This window comes from Notolabrus celidotus, chromosome 21 (genome assembly GCF_009762535.1).
Source record: "Notolabrus celidotus isolate fNotCel1 chromosome 21, fNotCel1.pri, whole genome shotgun sequence".
Lineage (NCBI taxonomy): Eukaryota > Metazoa > Chordata > Actinopteri > Labriformes > Labridae > Notolabrus > Notolabrus celidotus.
In genome coordinates, this window is record NC_048292.1 from 2,329,614 (window position 1) to 2,356,425 (window position 26,812).

At 43.3% G+C, this 26,812-nt stretch overlaps 1 protein-coding gene across 2 annotated transcripts; it reads right to left on the reverse strand.

Annotated features, from left to right (window-relative positions):
* tbc1d30 (TBC1 domain family, member 30) lies at nt 1–26,461 on the reverse strand. 2 transcript variants are annotated; one of them, XM_034673658.1, is made up of 14 exons: nt 25,768–26,461; nt 21,847–22,011; nt 13,558–13,619; nt 13,246–13,311; nt 12,152–12,277; nt 9,395–9,580; nt 9,230–9,299; nt 8,069–8,167; nt 7,801–7,969; nt 7,603–7,708; nt 7,410–7,516; nt 5,933–6,072; nt 5,011–5,256; nt 1–2,047 (listed from the first exon to the last, which is right to left on the reverse strand). In XM_034673658.1, the coding sequence occupies exons 1-14, from the start codon at nt 26,243–26,245 to the stop codon at nt 816–818; spliced, it is 3,252 nt and encodes a 1,083-aa protein (XP_034529549.1). In that variant the 5' UTR covers nt 26,246–26,461; the 3' UTR covers nt 1–815. The 2 variants fall into 2 exon arrangements, with proteins under 2 accessions (XP_034529549.1, XP_034529551.1); XM_034673660.1 differs by lacking the exons at nt 21,847–22,011; nt 25,768–26,461 and adding an exon at nt 16,429–16,546.
* Nucleotides 26,462–26,812: the final 351 nt, after the last annotated feature.

Consider the following 26,812-nt stretch of genomic DNA (forward strand, 5'->3'; position numbering starts at 1 on the left):
TCTTGGTGCTGTGCAGGTTTATTTTAATAAATGTAAAGGGAATTCCTTTAGATTTATTTTCCACATTAAATGTACACAGTATTCTCCCCCTAGTGGTCAAAACAAACCTGACCAGGCTTTCCTATTCGCACATACTTCATGAGTGACTAAGATATTACATTCCTCGTGTTCAACAGTCAAGTTACACACACAGAGTACACACATCAGGTGAAGGGTAAGTGCTTCAGGACATCAGAAGACTCTTTGTAGTTCTTCTTGTCTTGTTGTCTTGGGTTATTCTACTTGGCATAGAAACATCTGGATGGCTTTGTGTAACTCAGAGAGAGTAAAGTCCACCACATGTGGTCAGTATGGGACTAGAAGGAAGCAGATGTTCAGGTGAGAGGGTCTTCATGTTTCAGTCCAGGGAGGATCCTCTTCTCAAGGTTCACCAAACACAGGTATCCAACACAAACGCAATGTAACATTTATTCTTTAAACATGATTCCTTTATGGACAAGGATCTGCATAGGCCACTGTAAAGGGCTAGATGCTGTTATAGTCCTGTGTTATCATGGCAGTACAGTGCCAACGCAGCTGAAACAATACATTTCACTTGATAGAAGAATTCCTAAATGTCTCTTTATGATTGAACCTTTATCAGATGAACCACAATGTCCTCATTTCAACATCACTGATCAAATAATTTGAGCTTTACATTTCATCTTCTTCAGATATGTGTTGTTGTCTTTGTACGCAGGAGGCAACACGGTGTAGTTATAGAATGATTCTCATTGACGTGTGGTTCTCTCATCAGTTCAGGAGTGCACAGATGTCTATCGTCTCCCGGTGGTCCCGGCTCCGCTGCTCCTGTTCAGGGTCCGACTGAGTTGAGGGAAATGAACCGTGGGTGTTCTGGACGTGGGGCCGTACAGACCGAGGTTCCTGGCCGCCGCAGACTTCCTCGGCTGTTTCACGGACGGAAACGGGGAGAAGACCGGCTGCTTGTGAGCGACGGCGCCGTCGGACTGGAACGCCGGGGTGGACGGGGAGGAGGAGATGTGAGAGCCAGACGATGAGGAGATGGAGGAAAGTGAAGGAGTGGAGGGGGAGGACGTTTTGTAGAAGGTGGAGGATGCTGGAAGAGGGAGAGAGGAGAGGTCGTGAGCCGAGGAGGATGAGGGGAAGTAGGATGTGGAGGTTGGTGTTGGGGTGGGTGGTGGTGTAGGAGAGGAGGAGCTGGATGGATCCAGAGATGTGGGGACTGGAGAGGTGGATGGACTCATTGTGGAAGGAGAGGATGAATGGTTGTTGAAGGAGTGGTTGGGTGGAGGTAAAGCGATGGGGGGGCAGTGTCTGTGAGAGGAGGCGTTTCTTTCTGAACCGGATGAGTCAGAATCTTTGTGACGGGTTGAGGGCGGTGGAGGAGGGAGCAGAGGGACTTGGGGTTCAGGTTTGGGCTCTGGTAATGTGGTCTGGGAGTCTTCACTGTTAGTAGGGGTCAGGTTTGATTTCTCTTGAAGATCCAGGGAGTCCAGCTGCACAACCACCTCAGCAACCTCCACGTCTTCTGTCCCTTCAGGAACCCGTGGAGCCTCTTCACACCCTGACCCGGTACCAGAAGGATCTGAGAACACTGATGCCGAAGAATCACTCTCACATATCTGCTCCTCACCATCATTCTCACTTTCCTCTACTTTCCTCTCCTCTTCATCTTCCAATCCAACAGACCCTCTCTCTTCTTCCTCATCCTCCCTTTCCTCTGAATCTCCAAACCCCAGCTGCGCTCGAGCTCTGGCGATATTCCTCCGATGTACTCGCACGTGAGCACGCCAGGGCGACCCGGCGCCTCCTCCGAAGCTGCCGGGAGGTCCACTGCTGTTGCACTGTCTGAACGGGGAGCCTGGATTCTGGGAGAGAGAAGCAGAGCGAGACCCTGGCAGGGTGGAGGTGCTAGTGGATGCGAGCCTGGAGCTTCCTCGTGGTTTCCGCCCCAGAAGGAGGTGGTTGATGACGGTGCTGGACGAGTTGAGCTGGGAGGGCAGGACTCGGGTGGCAGGGCACTTTTCTGGAGGGAGATTGGAGGTAAGAAGAGAAACACAAACTCTGATTTAGACACGCTTACAGGAGGGAAGAGTCAGCTGTGAGAACAGTTGTTACCTCCATCAGACACCAGAGGGCGTCAGAGTTATGATTTCTCAGCTCTGATGGATTTATCCCTCAGGCCTCTCACAGAATGAGACTTGTACTATTTTGGATTACAAGCCAAGTGCAAGTAATTTCTCCCATATTACATAACACGTACAATGATGTACAGTACTCAGCTCGTGTGTAAACCAGGCTGATGTAAATATGCTTCTATAAAAGCTGATTAATGAGGATTTCTGAGCGTGTTTCTGAGTGATGACTCGTGTTAAAGCAGAGGGTGTTTAAGCTCGGGGACAGATGTTTGAATCTGACTGTAATACTGTTACACAAGCCTCACAGATCATATGTTAGAAGATTGAGAGCAGCCACCAATAGAAGGAGAGAGAGAGGGGTTAGAGAGAGACGACCAGAAAAACCTTCAACACAAAGCCAACCACACATCAATCATCTTTAAAATTAAAGGTACAGGAGGAGACATCTGTCAGGAGGAGGTGTTCTGAGAATGAAAAAACTAAGAATGGGTTCCAGAGTTAAAGGAGGTGAACTCAGGCTGTTTTACAACATATTCAAATGTGGATGGTTGGTGTCATTTCTTGGTTTGTTTAAGATGATTTATTGGGAGCACAGTTGGCCTAGCGGTTCAAGTGTGTGCCCTGTATACAGAGGCTAGAGTCCTTGTTGCAGCAGTCTTGAGTTTGATTACCAGCTCCCGTCTTCCCATGCTCTCTGCTCCCCACATTTCTTCTCTATTCAGCTGTCCAATCAAATAAAGGCAAAAATTGCCCCAAAATAAAACTTTAAAGATGATATATCAGCATTTAGTCTCCATTTTAAAGAGCAGCTGAAAAGAGAGAGGATATATGTGGGATAGGGGAGAGGTGCACCAAAGGGCCCAGAGCAGTGAGTTTAGCCTCCATACATGGGGTGTATGTTCAGCACCCTATGACTGTTTTTTCCTATCACTATCAGATGTATGGATTTTATGGATTCACATCGAGTAATGACAGATATCTCCAAATGAATGTACATGTAGAATATACTCAAAGCTTGATCCATAAGGCAACTGGACTGGTAGACATTCTTGAAGACGTTTCACCTCTCCTCCGAAAGGCTTCTTCACTTCTGACCAGACTGGAGAAGAGCTAGAGAATGTAAGCCTCTAACAGTCGTGGGTGTGTCCAGGTAGTCACGACTGTTAGAGGCTTATATCTTCGAGCTCTTCTCCAGTCTGGTCAGAACTAAAGAAGCCTTTTGGAGGAGATGTGAAATGTCTTCAAGAGTTTCTACCAGTCCAGTTGCCTTACAGCTCAAGCTTTGCATTACCATGACCTGGATGAGTGAGAACCTTCACAGACATGTAGAATATACAACATTATTAAACTGCTAAAACACAAAACTAAGGGAATGTTTGTGTCTTATTCTAGTAAAAAATATCTAATCAGACTTCATCTAAGCTACATTTTCTTTGCACATACAGACTCAAAATTCTAACTCTAAGTCTGGAGTCCAGATCTTCTCACAGTGGCACAAAATGAAGTTATTTATTCAAATTATTTTAACTGTTTTTATTGTTTGTTTTCTGATATGCCTTATACATGGAATCTAGAGCACTTTTAAAGTAGTCTGCTTTCGCCCCCATGTGTTCTTTCATGTTACATCTGTCACGATCAGATATCTCGCTATCTCAACCTGAAACTGAAACCTGGAAATGACTTCTTTTGAGACCTTACAAGTCATGAGGTCTGAATTCCTTGAAATGAGTAAAAAAATATGTTCCAATGAGGTAAGAACTCTTTACTCATCAAGTTTCTTGAAATAAGAATTAAGTCTTAATTCTAGAAACTTCAGAAGCATTTTTATAACCTCAGTGGCAGAATTTTTAAGCAATTGAGGTCTCACTTTTGATGTCTAATATCATGAAATAAGACATTTTTCTGGACTTGCTAAATTAATGTGGCTTATATGAAGTCTGATAAGTTTCTTTGTATCAGAAGACTTGCTTAGTTTTGAGTTTTTGCAGTACAACTTGAATAAAACCATCACCACCTGTCCCAGCCTGAGTACGTATCAAGCTAGATCAACCAAAACTCTTCAGTTAGTCTCAGATTTTAAAGCTACAACACCTGAAAAGGATTCAATATGTGAGCCATGAGTTCCCAAAGCAGACTTCTAATGTTCTTTCCTGTCAGACTTCTCTCCTTGGTGGATTAAAATGAGTCTGGTTTGAATCTGGTGAACCATTCCTAACCTGTGCATTGATAACTCTAAGTGTTTGGTGTTTTTGTACAATTAGGGTTAATGTCTGACTTCATCCTGAACACTCTAAGGAAAGACTCCATTGGAAATCTGCCTTGGGAACCCCTCTTATGATTATAAAACAGATTCCAGGACCACATCATTTGAGACCCTCCAATCAGACCCAGAGCACCCTTTGGTTGGTCCCCAGTACCGTCAGTCTGTTGGTCGGTACTGTCGCTGCGTTTCTCTGCATCCTCCTCAGGAACCCTGGGACTTGTAGTCACTTCAGTTTCAGGTCCTGTGAGTCACACAGCGTCATCAAACACCCAACTTTTTTTTCCTGCTGTTTGCGTTTCTATCACACCACTGAGGAAGCATCACCTCATCACTGTTTGTTTCTCTGTGGTTGGATGTGATCACAGTTGTGTTTACAGAAGAACGAGCTCTGCCTGGACTGGTTCTAGTGTTTTAATAAAGACTGCTGCTGGAGGAAGACTGTGCATGAGTGTTAAAGCAAGTCATTTATGCACCAAGTATCTGCAACCTCATACTTTGTATTTCTAGAGAATGAGCAAATGAAGTTGAATATTTTGTGAGTCGTAGGAAACAGGAAACAGGTGGATAAGTTTAGCTCCTCCCCCTCACCTGTGCGTATGAAGAGTTGCATCGCCTGCTGCTGCTGCCGCTTCTTGATGCGTGCGTATTGCTTCTTCAGGGCGTAGATGTCGGTGCTCATTCTCTCCATCATCATGCTGTTGATCGCCGCCTGGTGCTCCGCTCTGGCTCCTCCTCCTCCTCCACCTCCTCCACCTCCTCCTCCTCCACCTGCCCCGCCGGCTCCCACTGCTCCGGGGCTGAGCTCTGCGATGTTCCCCTGCTCTCCTCGCTGGTCTGGAGGGCAAAGAGGATGAAAACGGCAGTCACGTCTCACGTCATGTCTCAGATCCAGACATTAAAAACATTTTAACGTGCTGATCTTGGTCCTAAGAGGTCGTGATCCCCGCCCTTCAGTACCAGGATGTTTTTATTCAGTCTCCCGTTTCTTCCCCTCTTTAACTTTGATGCTGTCAGAAAAAATCAGCCTCTGAAGATGGAGCCTGTTTTGACTGATGTCTGTTCTCTTCAGTCTCACAGATAAATGTCAGGCTTTCTTAAATCAAATGCCGTTATCTCTACTTGCTCTTTAAAATGTCTTCCTTTAAGAACCGGGTCAGATCTGAGATCTACTTAAATGAAGCCCTCATTTCTCTGCACTCATTTCTATCCCTCTCTGGAGATTCAGACTCCTGCTTCTGATGTTAACCAATGTTTTCACTAAACCCTCCGGCTGTTTGCTTTCCTCTTTGGAGGAGTCGTTAAAGGAGAAGGAAGTGAGGGATTTGTCTGGAGGAAACAGATCAGAGACGGTTTGTAATTGGAGTCAAATCGAGGTCAGAACAGGAGGATTTGGGGCGGCGGTTTGTCTTGATCCACTTGGCTGCTGTCTCTGAACTCTCCACAGGCTGCTGCTGCTGCTGCTGCTGCTTCTATTAAAAGTCTGAGCAGAGATTTATGAGGCTGCACCGACCTTTCAGATGTTTCTGGTATCTCTGCAGCTCGGGGGCCAGCAGGCCACCCAGAGGACCCAGGCAACCGAGCGCAGTCACCACCGAGTCCTCATCGTCCATGTCGGCGTCATCGTCACTCTCCCAGCTGCCCAGACCGCCACTGAAACACAAAAACCCTTCATCACTACCACTCTATTAAACTCCACTCAATACAACACATCACATATTAACACTGGCTACATATTTGACTCAACATTTCATCAGTTATAACCATTTTGAGGACATTTCTATCTGCCAAGTGAGAGTATTAAAACTTTATTGACTCTATCTTTGTCGTCCAACGAGCTGCAGAGGCTGAAGATTCTCAGTGAATGATGCAAAGCTGCAGCAAGAACTAATTCTGTCCCTCTCTCAAAGGGAGCAAATGTTAGTAACTGTAAAGAGCTCAGAATACTGAACCCATCTGTTTGTTTTCCTTCCCTAGAAGCCGCTCTTTAATTCTAAAACTCCCGCTGAGTAAGATCTCCGAGCAAAATGAAAGCTCGGTTCCCAAACCAAAAAAAGTGTCAACATGTGCAACGAAACAGGAAGAGGGAGGAGATTCTGTTTCCCCTCGTAGCAAACAGAAAAAGAACTTAAAGTAAAATGAGGGGAGCAAACATCACGGAGATAGGTGTCGTCTATGTGTAGGAAACAAGTGTCCTGATGAGTGTAACATCAAGATTCAATATCTCTACTAGTTGTTAAAGTTTAAGAGACACATCTTTGGTTAAATCTGAAATCTGTTAGAGCTTCTTCATGCGAGTATTAGAGTTTAGTACATACAATATTACAATGTTACAATGTTACAATGTCATTTAGCAGACGCTTTTATCCAAAGCGACGTACATACGAGAACAAGAACAACACAAGCAAAGATCTAGACAAGAGGAAACAAGATCAGTGAGAGTAACAAAGTGATTCAAGTCCATTTGGGTGCAGGTACTGCCAAGCAGTGTAAAGGCAACCAAACCATTTAAGACCTTCCATTATCATCATCAACAATTAACATCACCACAATAATGACCAAAGTACCAAGTGCTGGGTCACTCCAGACCTGAACACAGAGTCCCAGAGTAGAGCAGGACAGTGTAAGTCAACTGTAGCTGGAAGACATGATCTGCCCCTGGGGACAACAGTGGAGAACAGTCTAGCTAAGTGCATAGTGCTTCCTAAAGAGCTGGGTCTTGAGCTGTCTTTTGAAAGTAGAGAGGGACTCTGCAGATCAAATGGAGTTGGCCAATTCATTCCACCATTTAGGGGCAACAGAAGAGAAGAGTCCAGCTAGTGATTTTGATTTTGAGGCCTTGTGTGCTGGAAGCACTAGGCGCTTTTCAGAGGCTGAGCGTAGCAAGAAGGGCAGTAGACCTGGATGAGGGGTTCCAGGTAAACTGGAGCGGTTTTGGTTACTGCTTTGTAAGTCATGATTAGAGTTTTGCATCATGTGTGTAGACCCACCTTCCATTGGATTTGACTGAGGTAGGGAAAGGAGTGATGTTGTACGTGTATTTCTCTCTCAGCTCAGCCAGCTGAGGGAAAGGAAACACGGCCATGGAGTAAACCTCCTGAGAGACATGGAGCAGAGAGGAAGAGAAGTTAGCTTCGTATAACACTGATAAAAAATGTGCTCAGGGTTTAGATGTTCTCGTACCTGCATGAGCTCAGGAGGATCGATGAGGCTGTGCTCCAGCATCTCCTGAGTGAGACAACCCATGGTGCTGTAGAACTCGTCTGCTGAGTGACAGTACTCGATCCTCCTGGATGAACACAGGAAACATCGTATTGAAACAAAAAGCTGATATGTCTGAGTCCTGTCTTCTTCTTGTCTCTGTTGGGGATGAGTACTCACTCTCCCAGTCTCTCCCAGATAGCGAGGGCGACCCTGAACAGCACTTCTGAACCCTCGAAGAACACTGAGTCCCAGATCTTCAGCACGGTGGGCGCCGGGAGGCAGGTGGCGAACATGGTGAGGAACCACTGCATAGTGAAGACGTTGGTCAGCGGAGGCTCGTAGCTCCCTGAGAGAACACAGAGGATATTCAAACTCTTATTCCTTTACGTGCAAAATATACATGTGCAGCATGAGGAGCTTTTAAATAAGTCACTCAGGCTCTTACCTCCAGCCTCTCTGTTGGCGGCCTTCTGCAGGTGATGGAGATGCTGGGAGAGTCTGGGCAGCTTGAGGCGCAGCAGGTCTCTGAACACCGCCATGTCCACTGATAGAAAGAGACACTTCAGGTTAAAGCAGGTCGTTATTCAGAGATAAAGTGAGGTCATTGTTTCTGAAAAATCTGAAATACTGCAGATTTATTTCTGTCCTTTCACTTCTTGTTTTTTTAAGTTATGTTTTTGGTCATTTTTGCCTTTATGACAGGACAGCTGAAGAGAGACAGGAAACATGGGGAGTAGAGAGAGGGGGAAGACATGCAGCAAATGGTCACGGCTGAGAATCAAGCCGGCGACCTCTGCAACAAGGGCTATAGCATCTGTATGTGGGACGCTTAGACCGCTAGGCCACCAGCGCCCCCTTTGTTACACTTCTTAATAAACTTCAGAATCTTTTCAGCTTGAATTGAAAGATTCCTCTCCTTCTTAGTGTCTTAAATGTAATTTGTCCTCAATGCATCTGCAAAAAAGAGAACACCTAATCCACAAAAATTAACAAATTCTTCACATTTTTGCACAAAATTGAGAAAATGGTAGTTAAAAATGTTCAAGCAGGAGAAGGTAAGTAGTGTGGTAGGATGTGGAAACATGGGCTTTTTATTTAGTATTTTTAAAAGTTTGGTTTAATTTAACTTATGGTGTGTTTGTTTGGTTTGCTGTTTTCTCTTTTGTTTTAATTTGGAAATTTGTATGTTTATGTATGTTTGTATGTCTATATATGTATGTATATATATATATTTCTGTATATATATGTGTGTAGATTTCTTATTATTAAAATTTTTATTGATTTTTTTTTCCTGATGTTTTATGTTAAAGCTGGAGTCACAAGTGGTCACTGTTAATTGTAATGTTGTCTCTTCAACATCAGCAAACATGTTAATGCAGCTATTCTTTTCTCTAAATCTCTACTTGTATTTATTTAACATTGTCTTAGGTTAACAGGATTTGTGTAAATTTTTTTAATCTAATCATATGTGCATTGTTGATGCCACTATATAAAAGGTGCTCTTATATGTATCTTATACCATTATTGTATAATCCTGTGAATGCCAATAAAACATCAATTTAAAAAAGTTAAAGCAGGAGCGGCCTCTTTCTCTCGTTGTGTTTACCTGACAGCGCTCGCAGGTTGTTGGCAAAATAACTCTCAGGCAGCACCTTGTCAATCAAGTAGATCATCACCTGAGAGAAGAGGAGCAGAGAAGGAGGATCAGATTGAGTTTTTATGACGTGGATGAAAAGAACTTGAATCTTGTCGTTTCAGTGAGTACATTCACCTTCAGCGCATCGCTCTCGTCGCCCTCAGTGACCTCCAGTATGAGAGCAGCCAGCACGTTGAATCCTTGGCAGTACCCCACTGATTTATTCCAGCGTGCGTAAGCCAGCAGCACCCTCTTCAGCACCACACGGTCCTGCTCCCCCTCCTGGCCGCAGTAAGAACTGCATCCTGTCCTGTGCAGGTCCTAAACTCAGAGGAGAGAGACAGCATGGATTATTTATTACAGATCAGAGCGATAGATGTGTTCCTTCGTGTTTTTAAGACACAGACAGTGATGAGGAAACAGAGAGAGGTCGATGGTGGACTTTGATCTGTCGGTGGACACGGTCATCACTCTGTTGAATCTCTGAGTCACGGAGGGATAAAAAAAGAGCTGCATTGTTTCCGTGATGCGGCCCGCCCGCTCTCTGACGCACAGCCGTGAACAAACATCCTCCACTCTGATCTCCACACTCACGTGCTTCGTTTGTGGGATATGTTTATATTTTATGGTTAAGGAATCATAAACAGTGTGTTTTGGTGTCACCAGATCACACATTAAGAAATTAGGTCAACATGCTGAAACAGGTTTTGGCTGCTGTGTCAAACGTCTGTGTGTTGAATGTTTGTTTGACATGAAACTTTGTTATTGCTGAGTCTGTACAGTCAAAACAGTTACTTTAAGATCATTCAAGACTCTTAAAACTGGATTCAGAAGCTCTTTATCTCTCAAAGCGTCCAACAAAATCATCTAAGGTAGAGGTTTTTCTGTGTGTTACTGCCTCCTTTAGAGGACGGACATCATCGTGTTGCTTGCACCTGATTAAAATGCACACAGGATTCAAAAGTTATTATAAATGAAAGTATATTAAGATTCAAACTATCAGAGATGTTGTTAAGCTTCTGAAAAAGGCAGTAAACAGATTTAGATCAGGAACTAGCTCATGTGTTTCTTTGACTCAGTCTCTCTGTGTTTGTTATTCTTCTTTAAGCAGTTATTCACCTTCGTAAGGTCAGGTGTTCTTCCAGGAAAGAACAGAGTGTTGACCTCTGAAGCTGGGTCAGCCGGTTCCTGCTCTTATGAACTTGGAGAGATATCCCAAGTCTTGTGGACACGAAGATTTGAAGTGGAAAACGAGCAGACGGAGTGTCGGACTGTGAAGTTTGTCTTGGACTTAAACTCATCAGACGGAGCAAACAGAGAGACCTGAGAACGAGGTCATGAGTGAGGACAGACGAGCCTTCAGGATGTTAACCACGTTCATATGGTACATTTAGAGCAGATTCAAGAGCAGGAGCAGAAATTCATTTAAAGTAAATGTTCCCCCATTCAATGTCCGCGAGCTCAACCTTGTTTGATAACAACAGACTAGTGTCATGTGGGAGCCCCCCCTCCCTCTTGCGATTATTCACGAGCTGAGCACTCGTGTAGACGCGATTTTGACACGCGAATTGAGCGAGTCATTCGTGCGAATAGTTCGATCGTTCGCATCTGGTGTGCACGCGACATAAGAGTTCCATTTGAAGGCAGCGACACGTCGTATCAAATCAATCCGCAGAAAGAAATCTGACTTATTTACGTCATTTCACATCTCGCTATTGACCATGTGGCAAAAACGTCACTGTCCAATAGCATCAGTGAACAATGAGGAGGATGTTTTTAATATTAATCTCAGTTTGTTTGGAGACATCAGAGGAAGGAATGAAAAAAAGAGGAGGTAAGGGAGTGAGTAAAGGCCAAATTCCACCAGATCCGTGTCCAGTCCGTCTCAGATCCGTCACGACACCAGATCTGATAGGTTTCTATTCTAGTCAATGTGTTAACTTCCACTGGATCCACTCCGTTGCGTTCCAGCTGCGTCTCTGATCCAGCAGGTTGGAACGCAACGGATCAGATACACAAGACTTCTATTTTTGCCGGATGCCCGCACGACGCATAAATTCAGTATGGAGCAGATGGAGCGGGACAGGAAGTCAGGCACCAAAACAAAATAAAAACCTGGTTAATTTTCAGAATAAAACACTCTGTTATCGTTTAACTTAACTATGACAAAAATAATGTCATTTAGAGCGGAGCCAGGCCTGGAGTCATCAGGTCAGAGGTTTTCAGAGGCTGATAAAGACAACATGGATGAAGAGTGGAGGAGGAGGAGAATCCTTGATTCAGTGATTGCCGTGGGAAAACCTCGGTCACATGACTCCAGCTGTCTGGCGGTCCTGCTCCGTGCTGTGTTCCGAAGACGCACACGGTGGATGCTGACGGATGAGAGCGCACGGAGTCGGACCGCAGCGGATCAGAGACGGACCGGACACGGATCTGGTGGAAGTCCCGTGTCAGACTCCTCTGCTTTGTATCAGAGTCCTGCTCATCCTGCTGTGATTGCAACGCGGTATAACCACCTGTTCACTATACATCATCCCTTATGTAGAGTGAGAACGCAGAACTCTTCACAGGACTCATTTCTTAATGGGTTTTGAAAATCCTGGACTGCAAAGGCTTTCTAACACACAATAACTTAAAAACTAGTAAATCTGTGCTTTTAAAAACATGATTCAAAATGTGACGCTGAACTTTTGATGCCTTGAAGAATGAACATGCTTCCTCATGAGCCTCAGTGTTCTCGAGACTACAGTTTTAAAATGCAGCCATGTTTGTTTCTGCTTCTGCTGAGGCATCACTACAGGACCCAGTACTGCTGACACACTTTAAATAAACACACTCAGCAGAAGATGTCACTCCCAGTCCCCCAACCCCTCAACAGCACCACGTGGTTACCTTGACAATCTGGATGCCGAGGGAGTCGTCGTCCGGGTTGCTGCGTTCGTTGAAGGCGAAACGAAGCGTCTTGTCCCAGTCGATGGAGATGCTGTGGAGGTACTGGTCTGCGAGAGTCAGCCAGACCTGGAGACAGACACAAAGACGAGGAGTCAGAACATGTGAACCACTGTCTGATGAAAACAGATGAACTACATGTAGAGGAGGAAGTGAGTGAGTGATTCAGTTTGTTTTGACGCTCAGGAAACAGCTGAAGATCTTATTGTTCATCTCCTCAAGGTGAAAGTAATGAATTCCATTTCCCGGCTCTCTCCTCCTGAGAGATCGATGATGTGATGATGTGAGATGAGTACAGCGCTGCAGAGAGAGTGACTCTGCATGCTGTGCTCTTAGACTCCTCTTCTAACCTCTGTCCACAGGTGGAGAGGAGACTTCTGTTGTTTTAATACAGCTGAGTCAGAGGCAACACTCTGGAGTTATGACTCAGTGTTTACTGCATATGCAACCTTTACAAAGCTGCAACAAAGCGGCTTGACTTCCTGTTTTAAGATGATCCAAGAATGCACCACTCAATCAGACAATATTAGACCCATTCACCAGCTACAGGTGTGCAAATAAGACGACATGAAACTAGCTGTCATCGAGTACGAGCTGGTTACATGAAGAGTCAGGTTGCAGAGGCAGCAGGCTAAGCGAGTTGAACCAGACTCCCCTCTCCCCAGTTGGTTTTCCAGCTCCTCCTGGAGGATCCTAAGGTGTTCCCAGACCTGATGACTCTGAGGTCTCCTTCGAGAAGGATGTGCCTGAAAACCTCAGGAGGATGCCTCCTAATAAAAAGCTCAAACCACCTCCAAGTGTTTCCTTTCGCTGCAAGGAGTAGCAGCTCTACTCCAAGCTCCTCATCCTATCTCTAAAGCAAACTTTCCGTTCACTTGTATCCATGAACACAGTCTCAGCCCCGTCTGCAGCACATGAAGCAGAGCATCAAACTACCAGAGCTGATGCTTTCTCATGTTATTTTCACGCCTTCTGCTTTCTGCTTCATGCATTAAAAGGATCGTCCCACGAAGGGCTGAAAGGCCAAAGTTACGTACCCTCTTCCTCCATTCCTTTGGGATCCCAGTGGGGAGTCTGGCCACGGCTTTCAGAGCATCGTACCACTGCAGGAAAGAAAACACACACAGTTTGTTTACACTCTGAAGTCAGCAGTTAACTGCCACTGAGGTTGTGTTTATGTGAACAATGTAATACTAATCAGAGCTGCTGTAAAACCGTGTTGTTTACTGAGAGGAGAGAACGAATGCATCATTGCTTAACAAGCTGACAAACACATTCACGCTGTGTTAGAGCAGCAGAGACAAACAGTGTGTGAGGCTCTGTGCCGCAGGATGCTGATTGGTCGTTACCTGCTGGAATCCATTCTTCCCCAGCGAGGGTTCGATGGTGAACTTCAGTCTCGTGTCGACTCCTGAAAACAAACACAGACACACCTGGTCAGACTCCATCTGGGTCAGTGTCATTGTACTCGTCCTTCAGGCGGTTATGCAATGACCCTCTTATGAAGCCATTAGTCTTTGTCGTCTGGAGGATTTGTGCTCCTCCACATGACAAGGATGCAGGCGGTGATACGGAGCGGGGTAATTATCAACCAGAGGAAAGCCAAGATAAACACGGTCACACGCTCCACTGGGAAATTTGCACAGAAGTTATAATCAGAGGAGAGAAAGAAGCTAATGTGAGGATGTGGTTTGTATTTGTTGAGTATATAATTCAATATAAAACAAAGGTCTTTCCTTGTTGTACAAAAAACGTTATCAGGATAGAAATGTGGTGTAAGATGCATCTTTGTATTTTCAGTAGAAAGTTTTGATTTATTTGTAGCTTCACAGTTGTCATACTAGTTTGTCAGCTAGCGTGTGTCCCTGCTCCTGCCTCAGTGATTTAGAGCACATGTTGCTATTTTCACACTTATGGACAAAAGCTACTCGAAGCAAATATTAGTGAGATTCTGCAGAAACATTAAGAGACTAAAGAGATGCAGCAGATCCATCTCACAGCACCAGATCTGAAAGGTTTCTATTCTAGTCAATGTGTTAACTTCCACTGGATCCGCTCCATTGGCTGTGTCTCTGATCTGGCAGGTTGGAGCCCTCCGGATCAGATACCGGTGGGTGTTGACAGACGACAGAGCACAGAGATGGACCGGACACGGATCTGGTGGGAGTCCCATGTCAAAGTCTAAAAATCTTTGATTGAAAGAGCTGTCATGGATCACTTCACACTGACCGCAAACTTCACTACGTTTGAAAGCTATCATATTGAGGTCAATCCTGTAACAATGCTGTACCCAGTTCACCTTTTCTTTTTTACATTTAAACCTGATGTTTTAATCATTCACTCTCACAAAAGCCTTCTAGAGACAGGAGCATCCACTTAGAACAAGTAACCGGCTCATCTCAGTGAGTGTGAGAATCCTTTAACCTTTAAACAAATCCTCAAACACTGAAAACAACAGTCATGCACTCATGAATTATGTCTGTATCCTCCTCTGACTCCCGTCTCAGGGGACGTTGGGCTTATCTTGCTTTTCAACCTGCTTCTTGTAGGTGGATCTGTCCTTCCTAGAGCAACAAAAAGAGTCTGTTTTGTATGTAAAACTGTTTGTGAGTTGTTCTGCGTTAAATTTGTTTTCTGTTATATGAAGGTACCTGCCTCAGGGTATGTAAAAATATCTCTAAATAAATAATGAATGCTGTCTCACTCAGATGCTACCATGCAACTGTTAGATGGAGTGTCATGGTCGTGCTTTCACTCTTTGTTTTGGTGCACCAGATGAAGCTCAAGTAAGCAATAAGCAAAACCTTAGACTATTTAGTGCCAATTGAAAGGTCAGAAAAGCTGTTCTGGGTTTTTTTTTGCATTCAAAAGTAATGTTGTCGAGGCACTGGTGGCCTAGCGGTCTAAGTGCCCCACATACAGAGGCTACAGTCCTCATCGCAGGGGTCGCCGGTTTGATTCCCTGCCGGTTGACCATTTCCTGCATGTCTTCCCCCGCTCTCTACTCCCCACATTTCCTGTCTCTCTTCAGCTGTCCTATACAATGAAGGCAAAAAGGTCAAAAAATATAACTTTCAAAATTAAAAAAGCAATGTTGTCAACAGATAGCAAAACAAACTGTGAGTTAGGAAGCTAAAACATGACTTTAAGGTGATTTAACATCTCTCTGAAACAGTTTAGTGTAAAAAAAAATAAGGTAACAAAGCGGATTACTTCCATTTATTAGCATTTTAGCTAGTTAAGAGAGGAATAGGAATTAGCAAGTAAGCCTTCTGTATCAGCTAAACTGCACATTCACGATGATTGAAATAGTATGAAAAACACAAACAAGAAGCAACTGAATTAATTTGATTAAAATTACTATTACAGGCTGTTTTTTTAGATATGGAAGATTTTAACTGTATTTTGAATTTTAAGCTAGCATGTTATTAATGGTTTACAGGCAGAACTAATGTTATCAGTCCAATGATGAAATAATGAACGTAAGGCAAACAAAGAAACAGAAACATTCAGAGAAGCTTAAGTTGATTATTTTAGTGAAGTTTTATCAGTTTTTCTGTTATCTATAACTTTTTAAAGCATCGACAGATGTTTAACGGTCGGCTAACTGCTAACTGCTAACAGCTAACGGCTAACAGCTAACAGCTAACGTTCCATTGAGTGAGAGGGAAACCAGAGGAGAGAGGGAGAGATTAAAAACAGGAGTTAGTGTTTTTTTAATAGCTTGTACACAAAGTCCACAAGAAATGTGATGATATTAAGAAGGTTTACTCGATAATTATAAAATAAATAATTGTTTTTTTATATAAACTATTTTTTTAGTTTTTGGTGACGTGACGCGGAAGAATCGCTGTCCACTTCCGGGTGGTGCTGAAGCCTCGTCTCACTTCAATCCGCGCTTTGACTCATTTAAATCTCTCTCCACACACACACACACACTCACACACACACACACACACACAGAGAAACACACACACACACACACACACACCTCTAAACCCCTTCACCCCCCGTCCCGAAGACCAAACGCAGATTAAACTCTGATGTAAAGTGAAGAAGAGGTCCTGACTTCATGTCTCGGCTCAGCGGCCATTTCCACCCTCCTCTCCCTCCGCGGAGGATCAATCCGCGTCCCTAAACGCAGCGAGTCACCTTAAAGTTTGAGTTTTAGAGTTTCCTCTTCAGTAAAAGTCTCTAATATTATAAATGATGTCTTTAACCTGCAGGTTCCTCCTCTGTCGACATTCTGCACGAGCGTCGCGTTACTCCAGTTTCCCTGTCAGAGCTTTAGGAGAGGATTAAACCCTCCTCTCCTCTCCTCCCCCTCCTCCTCCTCCCCCTCCTCCCCCTCCTCTCTGTCACAGATTACACAGCTGACATAAAGACCAGACACACACAGAGAGAGGGGCAGAGGGCTCACTCTGTTATTATAAGAGATTAATCTGCAGTTTATTAATTATAATAACTCAGCACGAGGACACAGGGCGATACATGACGTAACTCAGGAGAGAGAGAGGCAGGTACAGGTGAAGGAGAGAGAGAACATGGGGGAAGAAGGGGTTGAGGAGAGAAAAGGTAAGAAATGAAGGCAGGGGTTAAAGTAGGAAATAAGAAAGGAAGGCAGAAACAGAGGAAGGAAATATTAAAGGCCAAATGGAAATAAGGAAGAAAGGAAAGAAAAGTGAAAAAGAAATGAAGGAAGGAAAAAGGAAATAAGAGACAGAAAAAATTAGGAAAGAAAAGGGGAGAGAAAGGAGAAAGAAATGAAGGAAAGAATAGAAGGAGGAAGGAATATGAGAAGAAATGAAGAGTCAAGGAAGACAAAAAAGAAAATAAAGAAAGGAGAAAAGATAGAAGGAAGAAAGGAAGGAAAGTAAGAAAGAAAGAAGAAAAGAAGAAAGGCAGGAAAGAAAGAAAAGAATAAAGAAAGAAAGGAGGAAGTGTGAAGAGGGGAAAGAAAGAAGATAAGATAGAAAGAAGAAAGAAAAAATGAAGAAAAGAGGGAAAGGGAAGGAAGGGAAGAGATGAGACAGAAAGAAAGAAAGAAAGAAAGAAAGAAAGAAAGAAAGAAAGAAAGAACTGAATAAAGGAGGTGAGAAAGAAAGGAAAGAGGAAAAGAAAATAAGGAAGGAAGGAAGGAAGGAAGGAAGGACTTTGATTTTGGATTGAAGCAGAGAAGACTACACAGATCAACCTTTAGTAGCTTTTATCACATCATCACAGCACACATCCTTCCTGGATGGAGAGATAGAGATGAAGGAGAAGATTCAGACACACAGAGAGGACTATCAGCAGGGTCATCAGGGGGGAAATAACTCCTGATCTTACAGGTACATAAAGAAGATATGGACAAGGACTATAGCATCAACTGAAAACCACTGCAACAAAACATGAACCCAATATGAAGAAACAGCCATACATCTCTAACATCAGTGAAGAGGAAGTGAAGTCCTGATCACTCCTCCATTATTTGATCAGAGTGATCCATCTTTATTAGATCAATGAAACCTGAGCGTTATCACGTCTCTCAAAAGAAGCTCCTCCAATCACAGCTTCATAAACACCGACAACATCAACCTAAAAAATGTTCTTATGAAGCAAAAGACTGAAATCAACCACGCCAACATTAGCATTTATTACGTCATACTTCCTGTTTCACCGCTTTGTTTACATTAGCAGATCTCACTCTCTTCACTTTATGAAGCTCAATCAACGATGCTCTCTGGGTTGAAAATACGACTGTACATGCGTCTCTTTGGTGCTCTTAAAAGGTATATAATGTGTAAAATATCAAAGATTATAAATATTCTAAACCTTACATGTTTTTGTGCAAGTTTACAAATGAAATATGAATCTGTACAAGCAATTTTATGAAGCCACACCTTATGTTATGCCCTAATGTTCCTTGTAATTTTCAATGCATTATTACACTTTTCTGATAATCCCTTTTACTGCAAATCTTGTGTAAAACAGGAGAGTAGAAAAGTCTAAATATATAATTTAAAGAAGGTGATTTTGGACATATGCCATAGAGTTCTAGAGGTCCAATTCGAAACTAGAGTGGATACATCATTCTTAGATGCATGGTGCATTAATTTGAACCTCTAAAAATATTAAACTGCAGCTTTAAATAAGAGAGACAGTCTGTAAAAGGTGCAAATAAAAGCAGAATGAGGGTGTAAGGGTCACAGTAGTGTGCATGATGTAAACACTGTCCCTATATAACCCTCTCCATCTCTAACATGAATCTCTCCACATCCACCCTGACCTGACTCCAGCTCCTCGCGCTCTCTCAGCTCTCACCTGGCTCTAAGGTGCAGAGCAGCCGCGGTGCACTCCGGGAGATCCCGTTCCGTTTCTTCAGCACGTTGCTGATGATGTTACCGACCCCTCCCGCGCTCTGCTGCCGCTGCCTGAAGCCCGTCCTCGGCCTCCTGCCGGCGGAGGAGAGCCTCTCCTGCCTCATCGGGAACCGGAGCGTTCAATCACCTCATCCCTGTGTCAGTCCGCCTAGTGATGTGGGCTCATCCTGAAATCCAGACCCTCAGCTTCCCCTCTAAACCTCTTCCTCTGCAGATCTTCCTCTAAACCTCTAAAGATCTTCCTCTGAGGCGTTTAAATAATCGATCCCTCTGATTGCGGATCTCTTCCGGTCTTGTATTCTGGTCTGATCCCCGGTAGGACCGTCGGGTCTGTGAGTCTCAGCCCCCCTCAGTGAGCTCCAGAGATCTGAATTAAATATGTTTTGGGGAAAAGGTCAGAAATAGCCCGTCGCTTTGAGGTTTGTTCCGCTTGTGCTCGGCTGCGCTGCTGCAGCTGCTGCTGAGGATGATGATGATGATGCTGCACACCTCCTCATCCTCCTCCGGTCTGACGTCACGCCAGGAGGAGGTGCAAGGATGGAGGGGGGATGCAGTATGTGGGGAGGAGACAGGAGAGGATGAGGTAATGGTGGAGGATGAAGAAGGAGAGCGGAGGTGGATCTTTGTTTCATTAACCCAGATAGAGAGAGGGATGTGGGCTGGGGATGGAACGCGCCAAGATGCAGGAAGAGAGGGTTTTTAATTTGCAGCAACTGAACCCAAAATACACAGAGGAAGCAAATTGACTATGAACACTGAGAGGTTATCCACTCAAAGTTATTTGGCACTCAAAAAGGAGCAGATAAAGACCAAGGAGGAATCAGACCAAAACCCAAAAGTGTGACATGTTGCTTCTCCAAATTGAGAAAGGAGAGTATGAAAGAGTGTTTCCAAAAGAGGGTGATAATAACTGGAGCTTCATCCTCCTGTGTGAAGCCAAAATAGCGTCTTGATAGTCACTGATATACTGCACAGGGGAAGCAAATGCAAGTACCTAATCCAACGCAAGCGCTATTAAAAGCTCTGGATATGATTAATAAGTGTAGATGAACAGTTTCAAACTGATATATATATTGCTTTAATTTGTGTTGAAGCAATTCGCTGTACATAATTATGGATGAGGCACCTCTTTCTCCTACCATCGTACAAAAGTGAAGCCAAAATGCCACCAATACCAGGGAAGAGCATGTTCTGTTGTTCTGTAGATGTAGATTATCACATGTGGTGTTTACTCTTTTTATTTCTCAGTTTGTTTGTTTTTGGTATTATTTTTGTTTATTTCTATTATTATTATTATTGATATTGTTTTTTTACCTTTTGTATTTATTACATATTTCCCTTTTTTTTTTTTGTATTTCCACTATTATTATTTTTTTCATTCATTTTATTTTATTTTAAATTATTCTATTTTATAATTATTGTTTTTTTCATTCATTCATTTATTTTGTTTTTTTTAAATAAACAGATATTTGAAGAAAAAAGGAACGCAAAAAATACTCCTTCCGGTAACCAAAACACAAATTCAACACACTGATTAAACGTCACAGATGTCACAGGTGAGTCCAGATTCTTGCATGGGTTTGAAGCAGACACTCACAATTATGGAGAGTTAAATGACTCCTGTGTTAGAGTTTGTTATGTTTACTTTCGCCATTCCGCCCCTACTCTGATAATCCACATCTGCAGAAGCTAGCATCCTCTATTTGACATATAATAACTAACTAAAGCCAACTATAAGAACTGTACTGGCAGAAACAATACATTTGATGTGTGTTTTAATATTACAGTCTGACCCATGTCCCATCTGTTTCAACAGAGGAGGCGGGGTTTATGACCTATAATGCAGCCAGACACCAGGGGGAGCTCTACATGTTATGGCTTCCTTTGAGAGTTGTTTTTCCGTCTGTGTTTTAAACAGTCTTTGACAAAGAGTAACAAAAGCCAGGTACAAGAGGAGGTCAGGGTGGACTCGTGGACTCAAATAAAACTGGACTAACTTGCAGTCTCACCAAAGCTTCTGATACACCTGCCAGGACAGTCTGAGAGACCTGCTTTGATGTGATACCAAGACGTTTCAAAAACCCAGATTCTGCACACTCATCTACGTCAACAAACAAGCTGCTGAAACAACGGAGAGGAAATCAGGAAGCAGACTTCTTTGAGTGCTTCCTGTATGGATGCACACCCAGCTTTAATGACTCTGAATCAATATCAGCAAACAGTCCAGATGACGATATCTTTTTGAGTCACATGTCATGATGCAAAGACGTTCCCCTGAAGGTGGATCAGAGGGGGAACGACCGCACCATCACACCTCTGTGCATTGCAGACAAGGAGTAACAGGAGCATACATTATAGTATTTAAGCACTTATGTACTGACCACTCAGCAGAAAGCAAAAAGAAAGAAAAGTTTTGAAGTGCTTCCACTAAGTTGGTGCTTCAGAGTTCTGCAAACCACTAAAAATGTTCAGAAATAATCATCTTTCCAAAGCATTTGTCCCAAATCTTAAAACCAGCAAACCACAGCGCCCTCACCTCTTACCCTGCAACTATAACTCTCCAGGGTTTGCAAAGTTTAACTGGGCTGTCCCTCAATCAGAAGGTTTGGGGTTCAATCCTAGGTCCCTCTGTCCACATGCTGAAGTGTCAGATCCTTGCACCTAACATCAGTGTGTGAATGTGGTGTGAATGGGTGAATGTGGCATGTAATGTAAAAGCACTTTGGGTGATCTGAAGACTAAAAAATGAACTCTGTTGATGGTGGAAATGCTACTGACCCTAAGTTCTCTTCTTCTATTTTTACATCAGCCTTAAATTAACTACAACAATCATAAACCCTCGATATTTTACATCCTGTGTACATCAGATTGAGGCTTAAACCATAATCTGAACCCAAGATAAATTAATGTGGTTGTTTGTTGCTCCCACACGTCTCTTACGTAACACAACAGTCCGATAAATCTCAGTCCTTCTTCGGGCTGTTTGGGAATATAATGTCAGAGAGATTTGGGATATGAAATTGAAAACATGATCTGTCTTTAATCACGTGCTTTGGGTTTATGAGGCATTATGTAAAAAGTTAAGAGAGAGAGAGTTTTCAAACTACTGAGGACATGTGGACCTGCAAATCTATAACACACTCTTCAAATACTGGACATGCATTTTTATTGGATTTGGTTTTGGAAGTTTCTGCCTCAAAATCAGCAAACAAATGTAATAAAATAAAAACCCTGAATACTCTGACAACATCTTTTGGAAGAACTGAGCGCCCTTACGTCGTTTCTGTGACACAGCCTGAAGACAAGCCGTGATGAAGTCGTAGTTTTTCTGCAGCTTGTTACAGAGCCGGTCTCGTCTCTTCAGCTGGCGGAGAAGCTTGGCCGACTGCAGGCCAGTTCGATATTTGACCTCCTGGATGATCGACTGCAACTCCTGTGGGTCTGAAACATCAAACAGGAAGAGACAAAGACAGGAAGTTAAACAGAGGCTGTCATAGGATGAAGCCGATCGTCGGCGGGCGCCATATTGGAAATGCTGAACTCAACCTAGCTAGTGTGATATAAAGAGGCGGGCCTTAAGCCTCCTCGCTAACAGCTACAGTGTGTAGAATAATGCTTCAGACACATCTAATCTTTATGCTGATGGTCTTGAAAGCTTTTGCAGCTCATAAAGGAGTACCAATGTTGATTTCAGTCCTGACTTAACAAGTTAAAGAAATGACATGAGTCACAAACCACAAGACATTTACAGACTAACATCTGTGAGCTCAGGAAGAAGTTATGAGTGCCAATAATACTTTCAAATGTCACATTAGTTACCTGAAGTTTGGACTTTGCAGATTTAAAGTGTGCATGAATTACTCAGAGATGTTTTCTGACTCAAGCTGCAGCGTATAGTTTGATAAAACACGTGAGGTCTGTTCTCCACAAATAGATTAAAACATGATCACGCTCATTTGTCTGTTTTCAGAAGCTGCAGGCGAAGAACAAATGAAAACCAGATCACTGCCTCGCACACACACACACACACACACACACACACACACACACACACATACATACATACATACATATACACACACACACACACACACACACACACACACACACACACACACACACACACACACACACACACACACACACACACACACACACACACACACACACACACACACACACACACACACACACACACACACACACACACACACAGGTTAAAACGTTTTCAGCTCATGTTAACCTCAAGGTGACCCAGGACACAGAGATTCAAGGGACAGACATATGCTCCTCAGACTCTTTCCAAACAGAGCAGGTCTAGACCGTACTCTATGTTCTATTATTAACAAAGACCAAACATCAAGACCGGATCAGATCCAGTCCCATCTTACAGACAGGACTCAGTCTGATCTCATCTTAATCCACCATGAGCAGAGCACTTTGCAGCATTTAGCAAGTTACAGTGGCAAGGACAAACTTCCTTTAACAGGCAGAAACCTCCAGCAGGACCAGACTCATGTTAGACACACATCTGCTGAGACCGTGTTGGAGAGAGGGATAGAGGGAGATGAAGAGAGAGAGAGATGATAGTGGGGAGATGGATAGTAGTAGTTGTAGCAGCTGGAGTCTAGGACAGGAACCTACGAGACAAGGGAGCTCAGGGACTCCAGAAAGGTCTCTGGTTAGTAACTTTAATGGGACAGGAAGAGTTTAAGTGAGAGACAGGCAGAGAGAGGAGAGAGAGGGAAAGACAGGACCCCAGTGTGTCAGTCTAAGCCTATAGCAGCATAACTAAGACCTGGTCCAAGCCTGATCCAGCTCTAACTATAAGTAGAGAGGGTGTCTGCCTCCTGGACCCTGACTGGTACATGATTCCAAAGGAGAGGGGCTTGATAACTGAAGGCTCTACCTCCCATACTACTTTTAGAGTCTTTCGGGACGGAATTCAAAATATGTAAAAACAGAGCCATGGTTTGGGGCACTATTGGCCTAGCAGGCAGTTTCAGCGCTGGCCTCATGCAGTGGTCGCTAGTTCGACTCCCAGGCACGACCCTTCGCTGCATGTCTTCCCCCACCCTCCACTCCCCACACTTCCTGTCTCTCCTTGGCGGTCCTAAAATACTCCAAAAAACAGGCCACAGTTTGAAAAAAGAGGAGTTCCCCTTTAAGGAAACGGACACAAACTTTATCATAAGTTGTAAAATGATCCAGGCATTACAAGTATTCACACTTTATCTTCTCAGTGAGGCATTTTCTCAGCGCTTCCTCTTCCTGAGTGTCGGCTCTCTGCATTGTTTGACTTGCCTGAGCCTCACGTGTGTAAAAAGGGCAAACAGTGAACTCGCAGCCCTGACCGTGTTGACTGAAGGATTCTACTTTATCAGAGGAAACAATGGCACCATGGCACTCACTGTAACATGCCTGCAGAGCCTCTGAGGCAACGCTGCAGCACAGTGTGAGCAGCGGTAAATAAGCTGTCAGCACTCTTATCAGCCTCTGTTTGTGCACGGGAAGATTTGCATACTATCCACCCAGTTAGCTTCTGCTGCTGGTTTATTATAGGGAACTTTGGGAGAAATGTCTATATCATATGTATGTATACAAAGACTCAAAGACGCAGAACATTCATGACTGACTCGACTCACTAAATTCATCTCAGACGACTCTTCCAGCAATTTATAACTCATGCAAATTTCGTACTGTTCCTTTAAAGTTTGCATTTCTGCTGTTTTACATTCATCCACTCATTGACTCAGTTTTTAGAGACACAGACATTCCTGATAGCATCTCATGGAAAACAAGTTTTACAGATTTAAAAAATTCAGACAAGGAAGTAAACTCCTGTGACCACGAGGAAATCCTTGTTTACCCATGATGCACCTCTTCAGCCGGGGTAAACACAGCCAGGGAAAGCCACTGAGATAAATGTTTAGAAGTACGTCTTCTAGACGAAATGGAATAGGACAAAATAACATTTAACACTTTTAATCTGGCTTTATAATTTAAATATTATACTTCACTGGATTTCTTTGACAGGTGGATTTATAAAAACAAGATGTGGACCCCTTCGCTAAATAAATTAACAGCCACAAAACACCTCTGATGAGCATGTGCAGCTGTTATAATGAACACACAGCACTGAATCTATATACTGAGAGTTTAATTGTGTATGCTGTATCAATAATTGTACATTTTACAAACAACTAATTGGAAGTCTACGCTGCTGGATCATCATTTCTGACATATTCCTGGTAGAGAAAGTGAGTTATTTTGGGATTATATATCATTTTAATCCAGTTTAGATTATCAGGAGGTAACCAGTTAGTTCATCAAAGTAAGTACTCATGTGTTAAACCAATTAAAGGCTCTTCTTGGGCATTGTTTAACTTACAGAATAGCACGAAATTACTGCATCATACCTTAAATATGGCATTTACCAATATTAAATATATTTAGAAATTAATCTTAATTATTTGGAATGTTATTTCGAAACAAGTAAGATTATCAGAAGGTGTTTAGTTTGATTTCCCTAAAGTGTAGGACAAATATAAAGCTTTATGTACTGTTTAAAGCTCCTGTGAGCGACTTTATTTATAACTTTTTATTAATGTTTGAACAAGTAAGTAAATGTACACACACATACATGTGCATCCCCAACATCCCCACACCACCCGACACCTGAAAAGGTTGTAAAAAAAAAGACAGGAAAGTAACAAATAAAGGTCAAAAAAGCCAAAATAATTGTAATTATAATAATACATAAATGAGAAATTTGTAAATAAAAAAATTCAATAAAATATCTCATATATTTGTGTTTGTAGTGAAAAATAAATCCCCTCCTGCTAATTTAAAAGACAAATTCATTGAGAATATTAAAATGGTGGCTATCCTGGCACCTACCCCCCTACAGAAGTTACAGATTGTAAAAAATATCTATACATAGTTCATATTTATGCTAATGGTTTTGTTTGCTTGTGAAAGTTATGTCAGGGGCATCAACATTAATTTCGGTCTGTTTCACAACAAGATAAAAAATCTGCACAGGAGCTTTAAAATTACCCAAAAATCTAAAAAATAAAAGTGTACATTTTGCCCTAAAAAGTCGGAGATTATTTAATATTACATATGAAAGATATTTAAATAAAATAATAATCTTTTTAAAGATGACTCTGATCCACCAGCACCCCCACCCCTCACCTTTCTGGGCCAGGTAGCTCATCTGGTGCCTCCGGGTGTGTTTCTGCTGGAGCTCCTGCAGGAAGCTGGACCCGGAGTTACTTCGGCCCAGGAAGGCGTCTGACCCGGACGCTTCTGTGGAGCTGTCCCAGCTGTCCACGTTCATCCTGCCGCCTCCACTGTACGTCTCATAGAGCTCCACCAGCAGACAGTCCACTATGGAGCTCCTCGCACCCTCTCCTCCTCCTCCTCCTCCTCCAGGGGTGTCAGAGTCGCTGCTGTCCGCGGCCCCGGGGGTCCTCTGGGGGGATGATGTGTCATTAGGAGACCCGGAGCGGATCGTCCACTGATGGAGCCCGGAGAAATCCTCCTGGAGGGAGGGGACGGAGTTCACAAAGACCCCGCTCTCCTCCTCGGAGCAGACTCCTCCAGCGTCACATATGTCCACTTCCAGAAGTTCCTCCCCGGTTAAACGGTGTAGACTCACCTCAGACGCCATCTTTTAATCAGCAGTGAACAGACTGAGACAGTTTCTGAGTTTTTATCAAAGTTAGAAAATAACTGGAAACTTTTCTTTGAGCGTCTCGAGGATGATAGAGTTCCTGGAGCACTCCACTCCTCACCTCCGGAGGGTGGAGACCTGTCTGACAGCTTCTTGTTTCCTTCTTCGATGATCCGGCCCCCCCCTCCTCCAGGAGGAACAATGGACCCGCCCACTCTGTCCAAACTTCCAACGGCTGCCAAACTTTAGCCAGGTCGCGCGACAGGTGCAGCGCAGCAGCCCAGAGACGGAGGATTGACCAATCACAGAGGAGTCAAAAGAGTGTCGACCAATCAGCGCTCTTCTTTTGAAGAGTCTGCACAGAGGTGTTTCATACATTTTAAACGGGCATCATTTGACTGTATTTAACATAAAAAACAGAAGAATATAAAGTAAATATAACAATAAACACATAGTTTAGGAGCAGATATGTATATGTTTAGTTACTAATAACATTTTGCGTGACATTATGAAACTTTTAGACTTCCTAAAATTCAATGTGGTCTCCAGTGTTGGTGGTTAGAA

What these genes read in the sequence shown, in the direction of transcription:
- tbc1d30 (XM_034673658.1), bottom strand. Translation starts at nt 26,245, where the DNA reads ATGGCGTCTGAGGTGAGTCTACACCGTTTAACCGGGGAGGAACTTCTG. An exon ending in TCGGCATCCAGATTGTCAAG is followed by an intron (nt 9,581 to 12,151) that starts GTAACCACGTGG and finishes CTCTGAGTTTAG; the next exon opens with GACCTGCACAGGACAGGATG. An exon ending in ATCTGGGAGAGACTGGGAGA is followed by an intron (nt 7,709 to 7,800) that starts GTGAGTACTCAT and finishes GTGTTCATCCAG; the next exon opens with GAGGATCGAGTACTGTCACT.